Source organism: Paramisgurnus dabryanus, chromosome 12 (assembly GCF_030506205.2).
Source record: "Paramisgurnus dabryanus chromosome 12, PD_genome_1.1, whole genome shotgun sequence".
NCBI classification, from domain to species: Eukaryota; Metazoa; Chordata; class Actinopteri; order Cypriniformes; family Cobitidae; genus Paramisgurnus; species Paramisgurnus dabryanus.
The window spans coordinates 9,756,756-9,773,433 of NC_133348.1; the positions used below are offsets into that span (position 1 = coordinate 9,756,756).

Genomic DNA, 16,678 nt, shown 5'->3' on the forward strand with positions numbered 1-16,678 from the left:
TTACAGCAGCCCCGGTCGGGCGTACATAGTGAGATGATATCTGTTATACTTCAGATAATCCAGAAGGGTTTTCTTCAGAGTAAAACAGCAGTGACTCTTCTGAAACATCTCACTGAGATTCATCATACCGCCCGTCTCAGCTTTATCCTCAATCATTTGCTGAAAAATCTCCTCCATTGACATCAAACCATGATCACTCTGAGAAGAAAGAAACAAGTGTGCATTTCTTCCAAAATAAGACATTTAATGCAATAAAAACATCCAGAAATGCTGAAGAGCTGACCTCTGTTTTGGCTGAATTCATGATCTGCCGAACTTCTTGCTCAAAGTCAGTGAAGCGGTCGTGATAAAGAGCCAAGCACCAATTCTCTTGGAAATAGCTGAGAGAGAAATGTAAATCTGCTATTACAGGAATACCTGAAATTCTCTCATTGATCGTTACTACGTCATACAGATTTGTTTTATTTGTTGTTACATATCATTTTGTGTTTTATATCTCGTCTGTCTGATGTTCTCCGTACAGCAGATCGGTGGATCAATGATCTTTATAGGTCTTGATGTTCAATCATTCTTTATAATGACACTGAGTGCTGGCCACATTCAGAGTCACGACAAAAGACCAGGGAAAAATCCTGTTTTAATAAGAGCTGCCGGGTGGCTTAACTATTGTGTCCCGGTGCTACGGCAAAGCGGATTGCACACCTGCATAAACAGATTAGTAAAACAGAATAATGATGATGATGGTGAGGGGTCAGCGGTGTTAAAAGACTGGAGCAGAGGTCACAATGGCAGAAACACATCTTCATGGGTCACCGTGATCAGATCTGATCTGGTCTGGAGTGTCATAAATAATCCCAAACATAGGCCTGTTGAGGTTTGGGTGCACAAAGCAAGTTCATGTGTGAATCTAAGAAAAATCTGTCAGGAAGCTGTCATAAACCTGACATATCTCACACCAAAATATAAATAAGACATTTTATCATTGAGGATTATTCCACTTTCATTAAAAAATTAATTCTGATCATTTCCTCACCCCCCATGTCATCCAAGATGTTTATGTCTTTCTTTGTTCAGTCGAAGAAGAAATTAAAGGTGCAGTGTGTAAATTTTAGCGGCATCTAGTGGTGAGGTTGTGAGTTGCAACCAACAGCTCAGTTTACAGCTCACCCCTCGCTTTTAAAACATATACGGTAGCCGCACCAGACAAATATGTCATCGTCAGAGAAAACTTGGTAAAAAAGTGTGTCCGTTAAGGGCTTCTGTAGAAACATGGCGGCACAAAATGGCGACTTCCATGTAATGGGACCCTTGGTGTATGTAAATAAAAACGTCTCATTCTAAGGTAATAAAAACATAACAGTTCATAATGAAAGGTCTTTGTATATCCCTGATCATATAGTTTTGTATAATATTTAGCATTTCTCTCAAGAGATCCTTCTAAAAATTACAAACTGCACCTTTAAGTGTTTTAAGGAAAACATTTCAGGATTTTTCTCCATATAGTGGACTTTAGTGGACCCCAACATTTGACAGTTTCAGCCGAGCAACCGAGACATACAGGTCTGATCTAGCAAAACCATTCTCATTTTCACCCAAAAAATAAAAAATAAACACTTTTAAACCACAACTTCTCATCTTGCACTAGCCGTGTGACACGCCAGCGTGAAGAAACGTAATTTCTTCTCCACTGAACAAAGAAAGATTTTTTTGCATTTGACGATGTAAAACTGAATTTTAAACTGAATGCCCTGAAGTATACATCTGAAAATGTGTAATATTTCAGTTCAGTGTGTTTAATGTATGAATGAATCTTCTGAGGAAAATGAATGTGATTTTTCAACCTGTACATGTCACGGATCAAACCCTGTTGGTATCGTGAGCGGAGATGATTGAGCAGTCGTTGGTGTTTGCCGTACAGACACTGAAGGTTGGAGACGGGCAGTGGATTTTTGGAGAGACAGGTGATGCTCTCCACCACATCATATTGGTTAAGATGCAGATGAAAGTAGTTCCCTGTTTCTGTGTCGCCTGTCATGATATCATCGCCACCCTGCACAGGACCAAACAACTGGCATTAACCCTTTACGCTCTGAAAGTTGTTTTCATCGGTTTGGTTCAGAATTGTGCTGAAATGTGATATTTAATGAATAGTAAATGTGACATACATGTCCATCTGATGGAGCTGTGAGGTTGCTGGCAGTCGGTTTTGTGATATGGAGGTAATGGTAGCCTTTTGGTAACCGTCCACCTGTGAATATAAGTGAATATATCTATTATTCTCATATGCAAACGTCTTTCATTACTCTCTGTGTAACAGATGGTCTGTTCTGTTGTAATCACTTCTTCACCCATCATTAGATTAGGTAAATTTTCTGTCAATAGTTTGGTGTCAGTCAAAATTAGACGAGAGGAGAAACTGGGTGATGTAAGACACATATGATAGTATCATCTCTAGATCTCTTCTTCACTGGAATTTTTCCACTCAATTATCGTCTTAAATTGCTCAAACTCACTGGCTTATTAAAAAGAGAGAGAGAGATTTAGAGACCTTGTGTCTTTGCTTGACTGTAGATTGGTATTAGGTGGTCCTGATCGGGCGGTGGGCTCACGGGACGCTCCACAGTCGGGTCAAATAAAGGAAGAACAACAGATGCTAAACTCTGGCCCACTTCCTTGGAATTGAAGCTGCTGCCGGTCCACCAGTCGGCATGGTAACGGCGGGAGTATTTGGTTAAGGGTCCAGCAGCATATATGGAAGGGTCATTGGTATGAAAGGTGCTATCAATGACCAGATGACCATCAAACACTAAACAGGCATCATTGATGGCTCTGAAGGCATCACGGTCCACGGTTTTACTAGAGAAGTTAAAGACCACCTGTTAAAAGACAAGTTTAAGTTATTCAGCATCTCATTAAAACAATGAGATTTGATCTGAACAAAAGTTTTAATAAGTTTGTTGTCACTCACTGCACACTCCAGTCGCAGGGGCGGACCATCAGTGATGAAGGACACAGATGTTATTGGATCTGGAGGTTGTCCATCATTAATTTGGGCCAATAGGCAGTCATAATGGATGTTGACTTTCTCTTTCTCTAAAGCACGTTTAACTGCGAGCTCCACTGCGCCGTCATGAGATTGGGTGTTATCAGGGGGGTGGACTACATGAATACGCCCGCCACTGACCCCCAAATGAATGAGCATCTCCACACATGTGTAGACATCTATAGTGCTTCCATAAACCACAGCATCACCTGGAAACACAAAGCCCACAGGTCAACACGGTGTCACTTATGTGGGTTTATCTCACATTAAGCTGCGTTTGCATTAGATATTTGCGTAAAAATAACGTTATTTTCTAAATGTTGACAAAAGACTATTATGAAATGACTGATGATAATCACATTATCTGCACTAGGCATTATTTTTAACCGAAGGAGACTGGATGTTTCTTTGTGTTAACCAAACATTATTGGCAAGGAAAGACTCTTATACTTGTTAGCAGACACGTATTAAGGTGTTTCTGGGAGGATTTACTTCATACTGGATCATCTTCAAATAATCCTTGTGATTACTTGCATCAGGTGACCTGAAAATGCAATTAAACTGTTTCCATTGCAGTTTGCCAAATACACCTTTTCCGAATTGCCTGGATATATATTAATATATATGGGAATTTTTGCAAAATTGACATGTTTCCATTGACAATATTTTCAAATCTCAATGTCAATTTGTGCATTTTGAAGGGTGATGGAAATGCAGCTAGTAACACCTTTCATCATGTAAACTCTTTTAAAGTTTCATCATGTTTGACATTAGCAGCATGTCACAAAGCCACTAAACATATGAAGGACTTTAGTAAATACAAACTAACTACTAGTACTCAAGATACATTCCACCTAATAAAAACCTGCTTTACTTAATAGTCAAATAAATGCAAGGCCATTAGAGTCCACAGTGGCAAATTATTAAAGCCTTTTGCAAAGATAACATGATGAAACTGAGAAGGATCACTTAGCAACCTAAAGAAAGTCCCATTAGACCTGGACATTGAAGCGCTCACAACCCCCCGACACTGCTGGAGTGATCTAATTGAGATCTTTTGTGAAGGAAGATCTTTGATCGTAACATCTGGGTTCTCAAGGATGAAAACTAATCAGACAGAGCTCACGTAACAAACACTGAAATACACGCAGGCACCATCTACAGATAGAAAAGAGCTAAAAATAACACACAGACAAATTGGGAAATGACAGATGAGCTGGGATCTTGTGGCAATTTGTGTGTCTTTTATGAGGGGGCTAATTCATACTTTTTGGAATGATTTACTTCTTACTAATTATGTAAGCAATAAGATATGAGAGGCTGTGCTGTATCGTGAATAAGAAACGCTGTTGTTAGACCCGACGCGAAGTGAACTCAGTGCAACCCCTTCAGCCGTTACTTATTCACGATACAGCACTTGCCTCCAGTACGTTATTGCTTTTATAAAACGGTTATCACACCATATAAAAAATGTATTAGTGCAACTTTCATGAAGTTAAATTAATAAAAGCATTTTTTCACTGACCATAAACAACAACGTTCCAATGTGTAATATGCATGAAAGCTGAAATCAAAACAATTAACTGATACGTGTGGTGTGGTGCAGTGATAAATAGAACCATTGGGTGAAGCGGTCATAGCCATGTTTTATCGTGAATAAAGCACAGCTATTGACCAATCAGAATCAAGGATTGGAACTAACCGTTTTCTAATATCTTTTATAAAACATGCAGTACTGGTTCTTCATTCTGATTGGTTGAAACATGTTTTAAGCTGTGATAAAATACCCCGGCAATCCCACGGTTCAGACCGCATTACAAAGTATCACTGCGCCAATGTCGCTACTGACTTATAAACTAAACACCACAGTCTTTTCAACAGTTGCACAATTAATGGCGATATTCAGTTCAATGTTAATAAATATCCAGATTTTTTACTTTTTCCCTGCCAATGATGAGTTTTCACGCCAATCTATATTTCTGCTATTATCCACTAGGTGGTGTTCTTACTCAACTTATACTGTAAAACACCAGTCCTTCCAGAAAAACGCAGAGGTTTTTTTCCCGATTGTTGCAGGCAAAAATCTTTGATCTTGCGGCATGTTTTCTTAAAAAAAAAATGTGATGGAATATGCGGGCTATTTATGCAATTTTATGCATTGAAATTGCAGGAACTTGCAAAAACTATTTGCAGCTTTTGAATGATCACCTCACATAATCACATCACTTCATAACATTCCATGGCAACCGGGGACATGGCTGCGCTTGTGTGAAGTAAATGGAAAATTTTCAACTTTCTGCTAAGATGTATGTGATTCTTGCTACAAAAATGCAGTGATAATGAAATCATGCAAGCCCCGCATATTTTGCACACAGAAATCTGCAATTTATGCGGCGAAAGTGCGATGTATAAATATGCGGACTTTGGCTGATTATGCGTTGAATCAGGTGATCGCATAATTGCGTTTTTCTGGAGGGACTGAAATGCTGAAGCATCCACTGATCCAAAAACAGTAAAAACTCTGTGTATGTTTTGATCATCATTCTGAATTTGATCTCTAACAAAAGTTTTTGCTCAAAATTTGAGAGGTGATAAAAAGAGAAAAAAATGAAGATTGGATGAAAGTGAATGGTCTGTTCTATCATTTGATATATTTGTATGACTCTGAGGAAGTCCACACGTCTGGAGTGAGCCGTTTTGGACGGGGCCTGTGTGTGTAGTTTGCATGTTCTCTCTACTGCTTTGTTGGTTTACTCTCACAGTCCATAAACATGCAGGTTAGCTGATAAACTGGATCAATTTAATTGCCCTTCACCCAACTTGTGTGTGGATTGACTTTATGTATAGATGCTGGGATGGTGTTTATACAGACGTAATCCTTTGAATTGAGAGAACTTAAGTCAGCAGTTGCCTTGTTGGTTTGAGTTGATAGGCGTGCGACTTCACTCAGTAAATTAAAGGAACAGTATGTAAGAAATTTATATCAATTAATCATTAAATGGCCCTGAAATGTCACTAGACATTAAGAAATCCTTTTCATTTCAAATACTTATATCACTGACAACAGCAGTCCGGCCAGGATATTGTCATTTAAAAAGTGGAGTTGCAGCCCTCAACTGATGTTTATGTTGTCGTTTGGTATATTGGCCACCAGCTGTGTGATTGCAATACCAGTTTTGGCCACAATCCTACATACTGTTCCTTTAAGTAAGATGGACTACATCATCAAGTAAAGTCAACTTTAGATTGTTATGAAGTCCTGTGAGATCAGACTGTGAGGAACTGAGAGTTTCTGTCCATGGTGCTGAAGTTTACACCACTCTCATCATCAGTCATTCAGTCATAGCCCAGTGGTTAGAGAGTCTCACGTGTGTTCACTACTCACTTGATGGGTTAAATGCCAAGGTCACACACCGAATACGGGTTACCTTACATTGGCAAAATCGTCACTTTCACACAGCTATCATCTGAAGCTGATCTGCTCTCTCAGATTCATCCTAATATAAACTCATAATCATAGCACTCAACAGATCTCTTTCATGTGCAGACAGTACAATTAGCATTCAGTGATTTTGCTCCACTGGCCGGATTATTAAAGAGGCTGTAATTAGTAAATATAATGGGCTTAATCAGACAGATAGCAGCGGCTCATCTTTCTCTCTGCAGATTAATATTCAGCCTGCTAATATTAATTTTCCTCTGTAAATGGATGGCGAGAGAGAGAGAGAGAGAGAGAGAGAGAGAGAGAGAGAGAGAGAGAGAGAGAGAGAGAGGGAGGAGGTTTTGCTTGTGTTAATTAGCTACTTGTTATGCTGTGACAGTAAAACGGCGCTTTATAATAACAGAGGTTTTGTAAATGAGTCTTCCTGTAGCTCTATTGTGTTTACAATGCAAAGGTCATGAGTTTGATATGATAAAAACCTGTATTGAGTCTATTAATATAAATATGTGGTTTGCCCTGTTGCATTCATTAAGAGTCAGCTCTACTTATGTATTTTAAGTGATGTAAACACACCTGTTTGGTTTATAAAGTTGTCCATGAGCCAGCGATGGACGTTCGCACAGTCGTGGTGGTCGTTAAGGGTGAAAAGGTTGGACGGGATAGGCTGTGTGTATTGACTGGTGGTCTGGTTACTGGTGTCCATACTGGTCAGACTGGGCACCTGTAATGTTTATCATATACACAAATACGATTATTATTGATAACCGTGTGTAGATGAAAGCTTTACTTTTAAAAAGGTTCTGCATATAAACGTGATCCACATGATCTGATCTACATACTACTGAGAAATCACACATACATACACATTCACAGTAATGTACCAGGATAAAATCTAAAGTTGTGTTTTAGTTATTACGTTCAGTGTGAATATGAATTAGCATTGCATTAATTCGCAGTGTTTGATAACTGATATTGAGATTAGAGTTTGATTGAATGTGTTGTGTTTGACCTGATACTGAAGGCCAGTGGTGAGGATCAGATAGTCGTACTTTACTCTATCATTACTCATCAGTTCAACGTGTTTGGCCTTCCGGTCGATTGCCTTCATTTTCCCCATCACCACACTGATCCAGGAACGAAAAGACAGCTGGATGTGATCCCGATCGTTGTAGCAGTGACTATAAATGAGCAGATCCTAGATCATTCACTGAATATGTGTCCTATACTTCATTCTAGTCCCAGAAATTTTTGTAAAATAGTAAGAGAGTCTTCTGTGTGAACACAAACACGTCCCGTAAATGTTCTGGGGATCGCTGCCGTAAAGAGGACCTACAGTACATTGCCCTAACATTCACGGAAAGTATTCTGTGTCAGAAACAATGCCATAAGGTGCGTTCCATAGTGCGGATGTGTGTTTCATCGCAACAAGAAGTTCTGGTTCAGCTCTTTGACACAGTGACTTAAACACAGATCAACAATCACAATGAGAAATGTCTCTGGACTGAAGCAGAGATCAGGGAGCTCGTCAATATCAGTACTAAAGCAGAGATGACAGAACAGAGCATCACACGCTTCTTATGATTTTATCATAAACTAAAATGCACACGTGTGGTTTCTCCAGAGAGAAATCACAGATAATTGGCAAACTTCAGATGCTGTTGAAAAACCCTACCAAGTGCAGGACTTTAAATACGTCACTTGTCTTTACGGGATCTTTACGGTAACACATTTTCTGTGTATTATCTCTGTGTGAAAAGGGCTTTACCGTATAAGACTGTAAGGCAATAGTGACATTTTCTCTCCATGTCATTTTATTCCAGATTTATTCTCTTCTCATCCATGAAAACTAAAAAATGTCTTAACATGGATGTTTTTCATACTAGGTAAGTGGATGGTGACACTCTAATATTTCTCATTGTATGACAGACGTTGAGATACGGTTGAAATCTGTCATGGTGTGGAAATGCTCTCAGTACACTCAACATTCTCTCTCTCTCTCTCTCTCTCTATCTGTCTATCTGAATGCCTCTCATCTGTAATGTGTCTTTCACCTCGTAGTCAGGAATCTCATGTAGTCAGGAGCCGTGCAGAGCTCTGGAAGGCCGTGAGTGGAAATGAGAGTGAGATTGTTGAATCTGAGATGAGGACTGAGAGGATAAAAGAAGGAAAGAGAAAGAATGAAATATTTGGGGTCAATAAGATCATTTCATAGATCTACTTTACTACACACCTTAAAAAACACATGTGCCCTGTTTAATAGAAATCTACTCTGCATTGCTGCCTGATATAACCTCTTTAACAACATTTATTAGTTAAACAACACAACATTTATAAATATTAATAATAAAAACATTATTTTATAAAAGCTTACTTTACTTTAACTCTTTCTGCGCCATTGAAGATTTGTATCGTCAAATACAGTTTTTCTGAATTGCTAAAACACATTTTTTGAAACCATCACTCATTTTCTCAAAACCTTAAACACAAATCCCAATTTTAAACAAAATTCACAGAACCCCTGACTCTTCCAGCAAAATAAAACAATTCCTTCAAAACCATTTCACTTGTACTCAAAATCAAACTAAGCTTTCAGATCATACACACATAAGTCTATAATATAAAACACTACAAGCATCCATTAGACACTACCTTAAAAAATGGAAAACACAACATCCAGGAGATCTGCTTACAGAAAAATACATGTTTATTGTACATAACAACACACTTGACAAATACTGTTAAACATCTCTATTACTGTAATCACAAGTTTAGTTCAGTGAATATAGTGAATACTTTACTACTGCAAGTAATAGTAAGTTTTCAATATTACTGTAAGCAGCACTTGTATTTTGTAAAAAGTCAGCAATCCAACTGCAAATTTTGCCAATTGCATCGTCTCTGGTGTCCTTTTCTTCCTCATACTCTTCATCTGCCTCTCAGACTGTTTACAATCCACACAATTGGTAAAAATACCATTAGATAAAAGTGTGTAGAATTTTGAGTTGTTGTGTTTACTCGATGATAACGGTGTTGTAGTTGTGTTCAACTTTTGCCTGCCTGTGTTTAGTATTTATAAAACAAGTGCATTGCAGTGTGAAATGTGTGTTTTAGTGAGAAGTTTGTGTTTAGAATTTTGCAAAAAGAGTGCATGATTTGATAAATGGGTTTAGGCCGCCATGAATTTGGTTCAGAGATTGGAGTTTAGTGTTTTAGCAATTCAGAAAAACTGTAAGAAGAACCTTACCCTGCCAATGAGTTTTTATGGCTTCTATATTTCTGATATTATCCACCAGGTGGCGATCTTACCCAACTTATAAAACACTGAAGCATCCACTGATCCAAAAACAGTAAAAAAAACAACGCTATCTCACCAGAATTCGTACATTTTTTGCGAGTTGGATAATTCGTATAAATTCATACGACCACACTCATAAGTTATTGTATGATTTGTCTTGACCCCTGTGATGTTGGGGTTAGTTGCGGAGTCTCGTTGTTGTTGTTTTCATGAGAATCGTACATTTTTGCACAATTAATTAATTAATTGATTAAGCCAACTTGTAAAATTAAATATGTATGAATTCTCATGAGATCAGGCTGGATAAAACTGTTTTGATCATTGCTCTGACTTTGATCTCTAACCAAAGTTATTTACAAAATGCTTTTTTTTCATCCTTTTGCTCAAAATTTTGTAGTTTTGAAGAAACCTATCCATATTTGAAAGGATGTGATAAAAAGTGAATGGGATTAAACTGTTGTTTGTTTGTTTATTTGATATATTGTATGTTTAAATATTTATAGAAGAACATTTTCTGGAAGGCATTTAACTTTTGTGAGAATCATAGAAATGCTGGCGTGGCTGGCAACTTATAAAAAATTGCTGACGGGGAAAGAGTTAAACACTTTTAAAATAAATACTAATAAATAGTTTTTTACCTTTAATAAATTCAATCTTTAAATGTGATGTTTCTTAATGATTTTTAGACAAAGGCACAAACACTCTAAATATTATCTGAATAATATTCTCTATAGATATTTTGAAGATATTGAGATTTCTATGACGTTATTTCAAATGTAGATAATATGTTAATCTTCACTCACATAAGATGTACTGTATAGAAAAACACAACAGATCTCGTGCATTCTGGGTAATGAGGCAGCTTTTTGGAGATTTTTTGTTCGTTTTTGTTCGTGGAGAACTGAATGCCATTGAATGGTGGGTGAAGAGCAACAAAAGCACGCGGGTTGCGTGTGGGGTTATTTCACAAACACTCGACAGACAGATGCTGAAATCCCTTCATTTCCACCTCTACACCGGCCTGCATTAAACCGCTTTCTTCTCCGACCATCACAGTAAAAGCTTTTCCTTTTGTTTTGTCTTTTTTCTCCCTCTTGTTTTGTTTGGTGTGTGTAGTGGTCTCTCTTTCTCCCCCCGCGCTCCCCCGTCCCCTCACCAGTGTAAAAAGGTCTCTTGTCATGTAAATGGCCTGTTTTGTGTGTGCTAGAAAGACATGATCTCTATCTGTGGCGGGAGAGGAAATCAGGCTGAAAGAGAAGCCGAGGCCTGCGGACCGTCACCATTGATCAGACTGAGACACGGCGGACACGCAGACACAGATCTGGATTCTAGCGCTGTAAATGATGCGGACAGATGAGGACGAGTGTTTCTTTTTCATTTAACACGCACGTATAGGAACCAAAATATAGATTTAACCTTTATATTTAAAAAAAATCTTGCTTAACAAATTATTGGTAGCGAAAAGACACACGATCCACAGTGTCAAACCTATTTAAAACGCAATTTTCAAATGAAATTAGATGTCAAATGTTTTTTTTGTTGCAGTAATAAATGATAGTGGAATTATTTGTCCATTTTTTTACAAGTTGAAATGTTAATCTTATGCGAGCGGGCAAATCTTGACCACCAGCTCAGTGTTGTGTCCTTATCAGCAGCTGACAGGCCGCTATTGTGTCCAGTGTCTGACTGTTAAGTTTAGGGGCCAAACTGGGGCCAAGCATCTTTATCGGCCCTCTATGGTCCTGCATTTCACCCCATCCTCGGGGGTGATAAAGGACAAGAGAGAGAAAAGAGGGCCAGCGGGTTTGGCTTGACAGATAAGCGCTGTCGGACACGGGCTCCACCTTCTCCATTAGTCAAGCGTCCTCTACAGGGGCCGAGCGGCCATAAGTTTACTGGACACTAACTGCCTCATTAGTCAAGTCATTAGTGAGTGCAAACAGCAATAGTGTGCCGTAGAACAGTGTGGGTTTAATTAAAGGGCCAGCGCGTGACCCCTGCACACTGCCAGCATCAGACAGCTGCGTGCCCGCAGTTCCTGCCAAACAACGCACACACACACACACACACACAACTGCAGAGCGACCTCTGGTTGCCAGGCTCTTATCAGCTCTCAGGAAACAAGCATGGCTTTAAATCGCAGCTTTGTTTGGTCAAACGCTCTGCGAGAGGCTGAATCCAAAGCCGTGACATCTTCAGTTATTCTCTGGAGAGCTGACATACTGAAAACATTCAGGATTATCATGGAGACTTGAGTTACTGTCAATGTGAATGACAGCATTTGTCTTATAGTCTCATCAGAAAGGCTCAACAGTTAACAATAAAACAAATACAAAATTATAAACACTTAACATTTCTATTGACTTCTGTATTTGATGCAATTTAAAACCTTGCATTATATAGACAATCTTAACATATAGAATTGAAAACTTTCACACATTAAAACAAAAATTTTTGTTCTGAATTATGTTTAATAATTATTTAATATCTAAATCATGGCTTAAAAATGGTTAATAAAGAAGCTTTTCATCTTAAATATCTGTAAACAATCTGTTCACTTTTAAAATAAAAGAATGCAGCAGGTATTAATTGGATGATGTTTTTATTCAAGCCATAAAATCAGATTTCATATAATCTGTGTTTGGCTCAAATCCCTCAGGGTCTCTCTCTCTCTCTCTCTCTCTCTCTCTCTCTCTCTCTCTCTCTCTCTCTCTCTCTCTCTCTCTCAATTTAAAGAACTTTATTGGCATGATTGTGTCACTTACAATATTGCCAAAGCATTATACATAAAACAAGAAACATACAATAACACAATATTAACAAACATTAAGGTGCAATTAAGCTAAGGTGCTGGGTGATGGATGAAGTACTACTGCAAATAAAATAAAATAGAATCAGAGGATATTTACAATATAAAGTAGACTTTGAAATATAAACATATGAAGTATACAAATGTACATTTATGGAGGCACATGAGAGGTAAAATAAAAGTACTGTACAAGATCAGGGCTGTGGATTATTTCTGATGGTGTGTAACTGATAAATGAGTTTGGCAGCAGCTGATGGGTGTCTGTCTTCCCCCAGTAACATCTTCATTTGATCTGAGTCTGAAGAGCTATGAAACTCTGGTATGAGCTTTGAGATTTTGTCAAAGTGTTTTTCTCTAAGCTCTTTATATTTACCACAGTAAAGGAGAAAGTGTGTCTCTGTTTCGATCTCACCACTGTCACAATGGACACAGATTCGCTCTTCTTTTGGGAGCCATGTTTGTCTATGTCGGCCTTTCTCTATTGCCAGACTGTGATCACTGAGTCTGTATTTAGTGAGGATTCGTCTCTGCTTTACATCTCTAACTGTGGAGAGATATTCTGACAGACTGTATTTTCTGTTTAGTGCCCGATAACATTCTAGTTTACTTTGGTTTTTACTTTCATTATCCCAATGATCCAAATATAAAGTTTGACTTTCTTTAATGATTTGGTTTATTGTGGTTTGTTTGCGTTCATTAGTGCTGGTCTGGAGTTTTAGAGCCAGTTGACAGATGGGACTGGTTTTAGGTCTCTTCTCTTGGGTTTTAAGGGCTTCATATTGAAGTGTGTTCGGGGGACTTGAGTTTAAGTGTGACCAGAATTTAAGGGAGCGTTTTTGGATGTGTATTATTAGGGGATATCTGCCTAATTCAGCCCTGCATGCATTAGTAGGTGTTCTTCTCTGAACTCTTAAAATATTTCTACAGAATTCAGCATGCAGGGATTCCATTGGATGTTTGTCCCATTTGGAGTAATCTGTTAGGCATTGTGGACCCCAAACCTCACAACCGTACAGAGCTATGGGCATTATTACACTATCAAATATTTTACACCAAACTGTAGCAGGAATGTCTGTTTGTTTAAATTTGCCTTTGATGACATAGAATGCTCGTCTAGCTTTCTCTTTAAGTGCATTTACCGCGAGACCAAAACCGCCTGATGCGCTGATTTTTAACCCAAGATAGTCGTAGTGTAAGGTGTGTTCTAGTGCAGTGTTTCCCAGAGTAAATGTGTATCTGTTATCCTGTAATCTTGCTTTTTTCTGGAAAATCATAATTTTAGTTTTCTTCAGATTGACCGTCAGGGCCCAGTTTTGACAGTATTTCTCCAGCAGGTCCAGGTGTTGCTGTAAACCTTGTGCAGTGTCTGACAATAGCACCAGATCATCTGCATACAGAAGAGCTTTAATCTCACTCTCTCTCAAGATAATCACACATAGTCCACAGAAAACAACCTGTTTCAGGAGCACAAATCCTACTGCTTCTTCTAAACAAAAACTATTAATACCTCTGTTCTTGTGTATAATCGTTTCTAAAAAAGTAACACACTTACCTGAAAATCAGTGCTTCAAGAAAAGCTAAACCGGTGTCAGATGCTCCAACAACAACAATCCTGGCATTGATGATGACCTTCGGCTCCATGCTGAGTTTTCTGTTAGTGTGGTACAGAGCAAAATCATCCTGACAAAATCAAAATGATATAAAACATTATTGTCAGAAAATACCAACACCCTAACTTATACAGAATATCATTAATATTTATACTGTTATACATTACTGCCAGTAACTTACTGTAGATTTACATTGATGTTATTTACTGTCAGTTTTTCTGACTTTAAGATAAATATGGTGCTTTGGTGTAAAAATGTGTTTTTAATGCTATAACATTTATAAATATTCATTCCACGGGTCTGTTGAATGCTGTATTCTGATTGGCTGAGAATGTTCTGTGGGTATGCATTAATTTCTGATAACTGCACACCTAACTGTCAACTGTCTTAAAAATAGGCACCAGAGCAATGTTTGTGGTAACCGTGGTATATGAGTAATAATTGACTCCGGTCCTTTGAATTATTTGAAAATAATGCACACCCGCGGTGTAACTCCGCTTCGCGTCGTGCCGCATTGCACCTTGGGTGTGCATTATTTTCTTATAATTCAATGGCCCGTCGTCAATTATTCCTTACAAATATGTTCTCTTTTAATGATTTTGTGTGATTTATCATAAGGCACTGCACAATTGAGTGATGCTACAAATCCTTACATTATTCATATCTGATCCTTTGAAATTAAATGGGTAAATATGATTTATAGTTCAGAAGAAACCTTCTCAAACTAAATATAGACTGTATATATTTATTAAAATCCTGAAAGAATAAATGCAGATTTCTGTGTTTCTTCTTTAACCAGTATAACAGTAAGAGCAGTTTTCTAAAAGCACTCCTGATTTCCAGACTCATCTGTTTGGACGGTTTTCCCATCATGACAATAGTTTAATTACAGCCCGAGCCACGGCCAGCACTTATCTATCTATAAAGATACCAGCGTACCCAACAGGAAAAACACATTTGCATTAGCGAGCACTATAACTAATCTGAAAAATGGAAAAGTTCCTGATGTTTGAGTTTCACGGCAGATATCCACAGTAACTCGCAGAACATTTCAATTGGCTCTACATCTAATGTAATGCATTCAAAGTTTCAAATGTGCCCATTTTCATCCAGGAGAGAATATTCTTAAAGTCGAAGAGATGGGTTGAATCGATTCAAAGTGAACATCTGCTGCTCTCTCTCTCTTTCTTTTTCTTTCTATCTCTCCCTCTCTTTCTCTCTCTCTAATTGGCTCTTGAGCATGAATAATTTGAGGGATTTGTTTCCCGCTACACCTTATCCCATTTAACATGAAGAAACAGAAGGGGATGCAATGCACTCTGGGAAGAGAGACACAAAACTGTCATTTGTCATTGTAATATAAGGAAACATGATGGGCTCTTCAGAATCATTCATTCATTCCTATAATCAATGAGACTGTGTGAGGAGGTTTCAACCAAAATAAAAAAAACACATAATAATCTGCTAAAAACATTTTCTTTGATTCAGGTTTTCCAGTTATTTAAGTTTGCAGATACACAATTTGCATAATGAATAAGAAGCCTATTTATAACACCATAACCATTTCTTATGGTAAATGTATTTTCTCAACAATTTTGATTTGTATTTTTGTTTTCAGTCATTCATTACACAATACACCTTTAATAACATCACTCTCTTCATCTTTTCATTAGAATGCTACAGTAACATGACGTAAAACACAGTTGACCTCATTCTCCATGCACAGGTACAGCAGGTGCATTCGGCTCAAACGCAGGACTTCTGTTAAACATAATGGCCTTCGTAACACAAAACTCTATTGACAAAGAGCAAACAGGTGCTTTAACTCTGATTAATTCATATGAACCGGACGCAGGATTAACGCAGTCATGGCGCTGTTATCTGGACACAGCCGTTGCTGAGCTACCAAACGCAGCGTTCTTATGTGAACCGAATGACAGCTTATGTGTTCCTGCTAATGCACTGCACACACACACACACACACACACAAAACTGTATAACATTACACAATTCAGACCCTGAGTCCATTTCGCTGGACATCACATCAGCCCTTCTTTTTTTTTACTTCTGGAGTATTTCACCTATAGTTTAAGGCCTGCAGTCCATGAGATTGGACGTTTGAGAAGAAGCTTAAAGTATAGACCAACAGTTTTATGTTTATTATTTTATTTCATGTTGGTTATTTTTTGTGAAGTACACCTGTTTTGACCTCACATCCATAGAAATGGACAAAAAATTACAATTAGAGAGTGTTGTATTTGTATTAAAATGTGTATTATTTTTATTTGGTGTCATTTATAGAGGCCTCTTTATATACTTTTATATTTTCCAGAAAGTTAAAACATAATTCAGGTCTGAAGGGGTTAAACCCACTGCACTTCTTTGTTAGCCAGAACTTCAAATCTTAGCTTTAACTCATGGCAAACTCTAGAAAAAAATTATACAAACAGTACACTTTATGAATATCCTTATATATATA

The 16,678-nt window shown here is 37.9% G+C and overlaps 1 protein-coding gene across 1 annotated transcript in view; it reads right to left on the bottom strand.

Moving 5' to 3' along the window:
• The window catches only part of cfap61 (cilia and flagella associated protein 61), a 27,032-nt gene continuing 10,354 nt past the window's right edge, over window positions 1-16,678 (bottom strand). The window contains exons 17-26 of the mRNA XM_065256569.2: window positions 14,142-14,269; window positions 8,537-8,632; window positions 7,495-7,663; window positions 7,059-7,206; window positions 2,969-3,252; window positions 2,549-2,876; window positions 2,166-2,248; window positions 1,842-2,050; window positions 284-380; window positions 1-198 (exon numbers count right to left, since the gene is read on the bottom strand). Coding sequence (XP_065112641.1) covers window positions 1-198; window positions 284-380; window positions 1,842-2,050; window positions 2,166-2,248; window positions 2,549-2,876; window positions 2,969-3,252; window positions 7,059-7,206; window positions 7,495-7,663; window positions 8,537-8,632; window positions 14,142-14,269 — 1,740 coding nt within the window. The remainder of the gene's footprint in view (window positions 199-283; window positions 381-1,841; window positions 2,051-2,165; window positions 2,249-2,548; window positions 2,877-2,968; window positions 3,253-7,058; window positions 7,207-7,494; window positions 7,664-8,536; window positions 8,633-14,141; window positions 14,270-16,678) is intronic.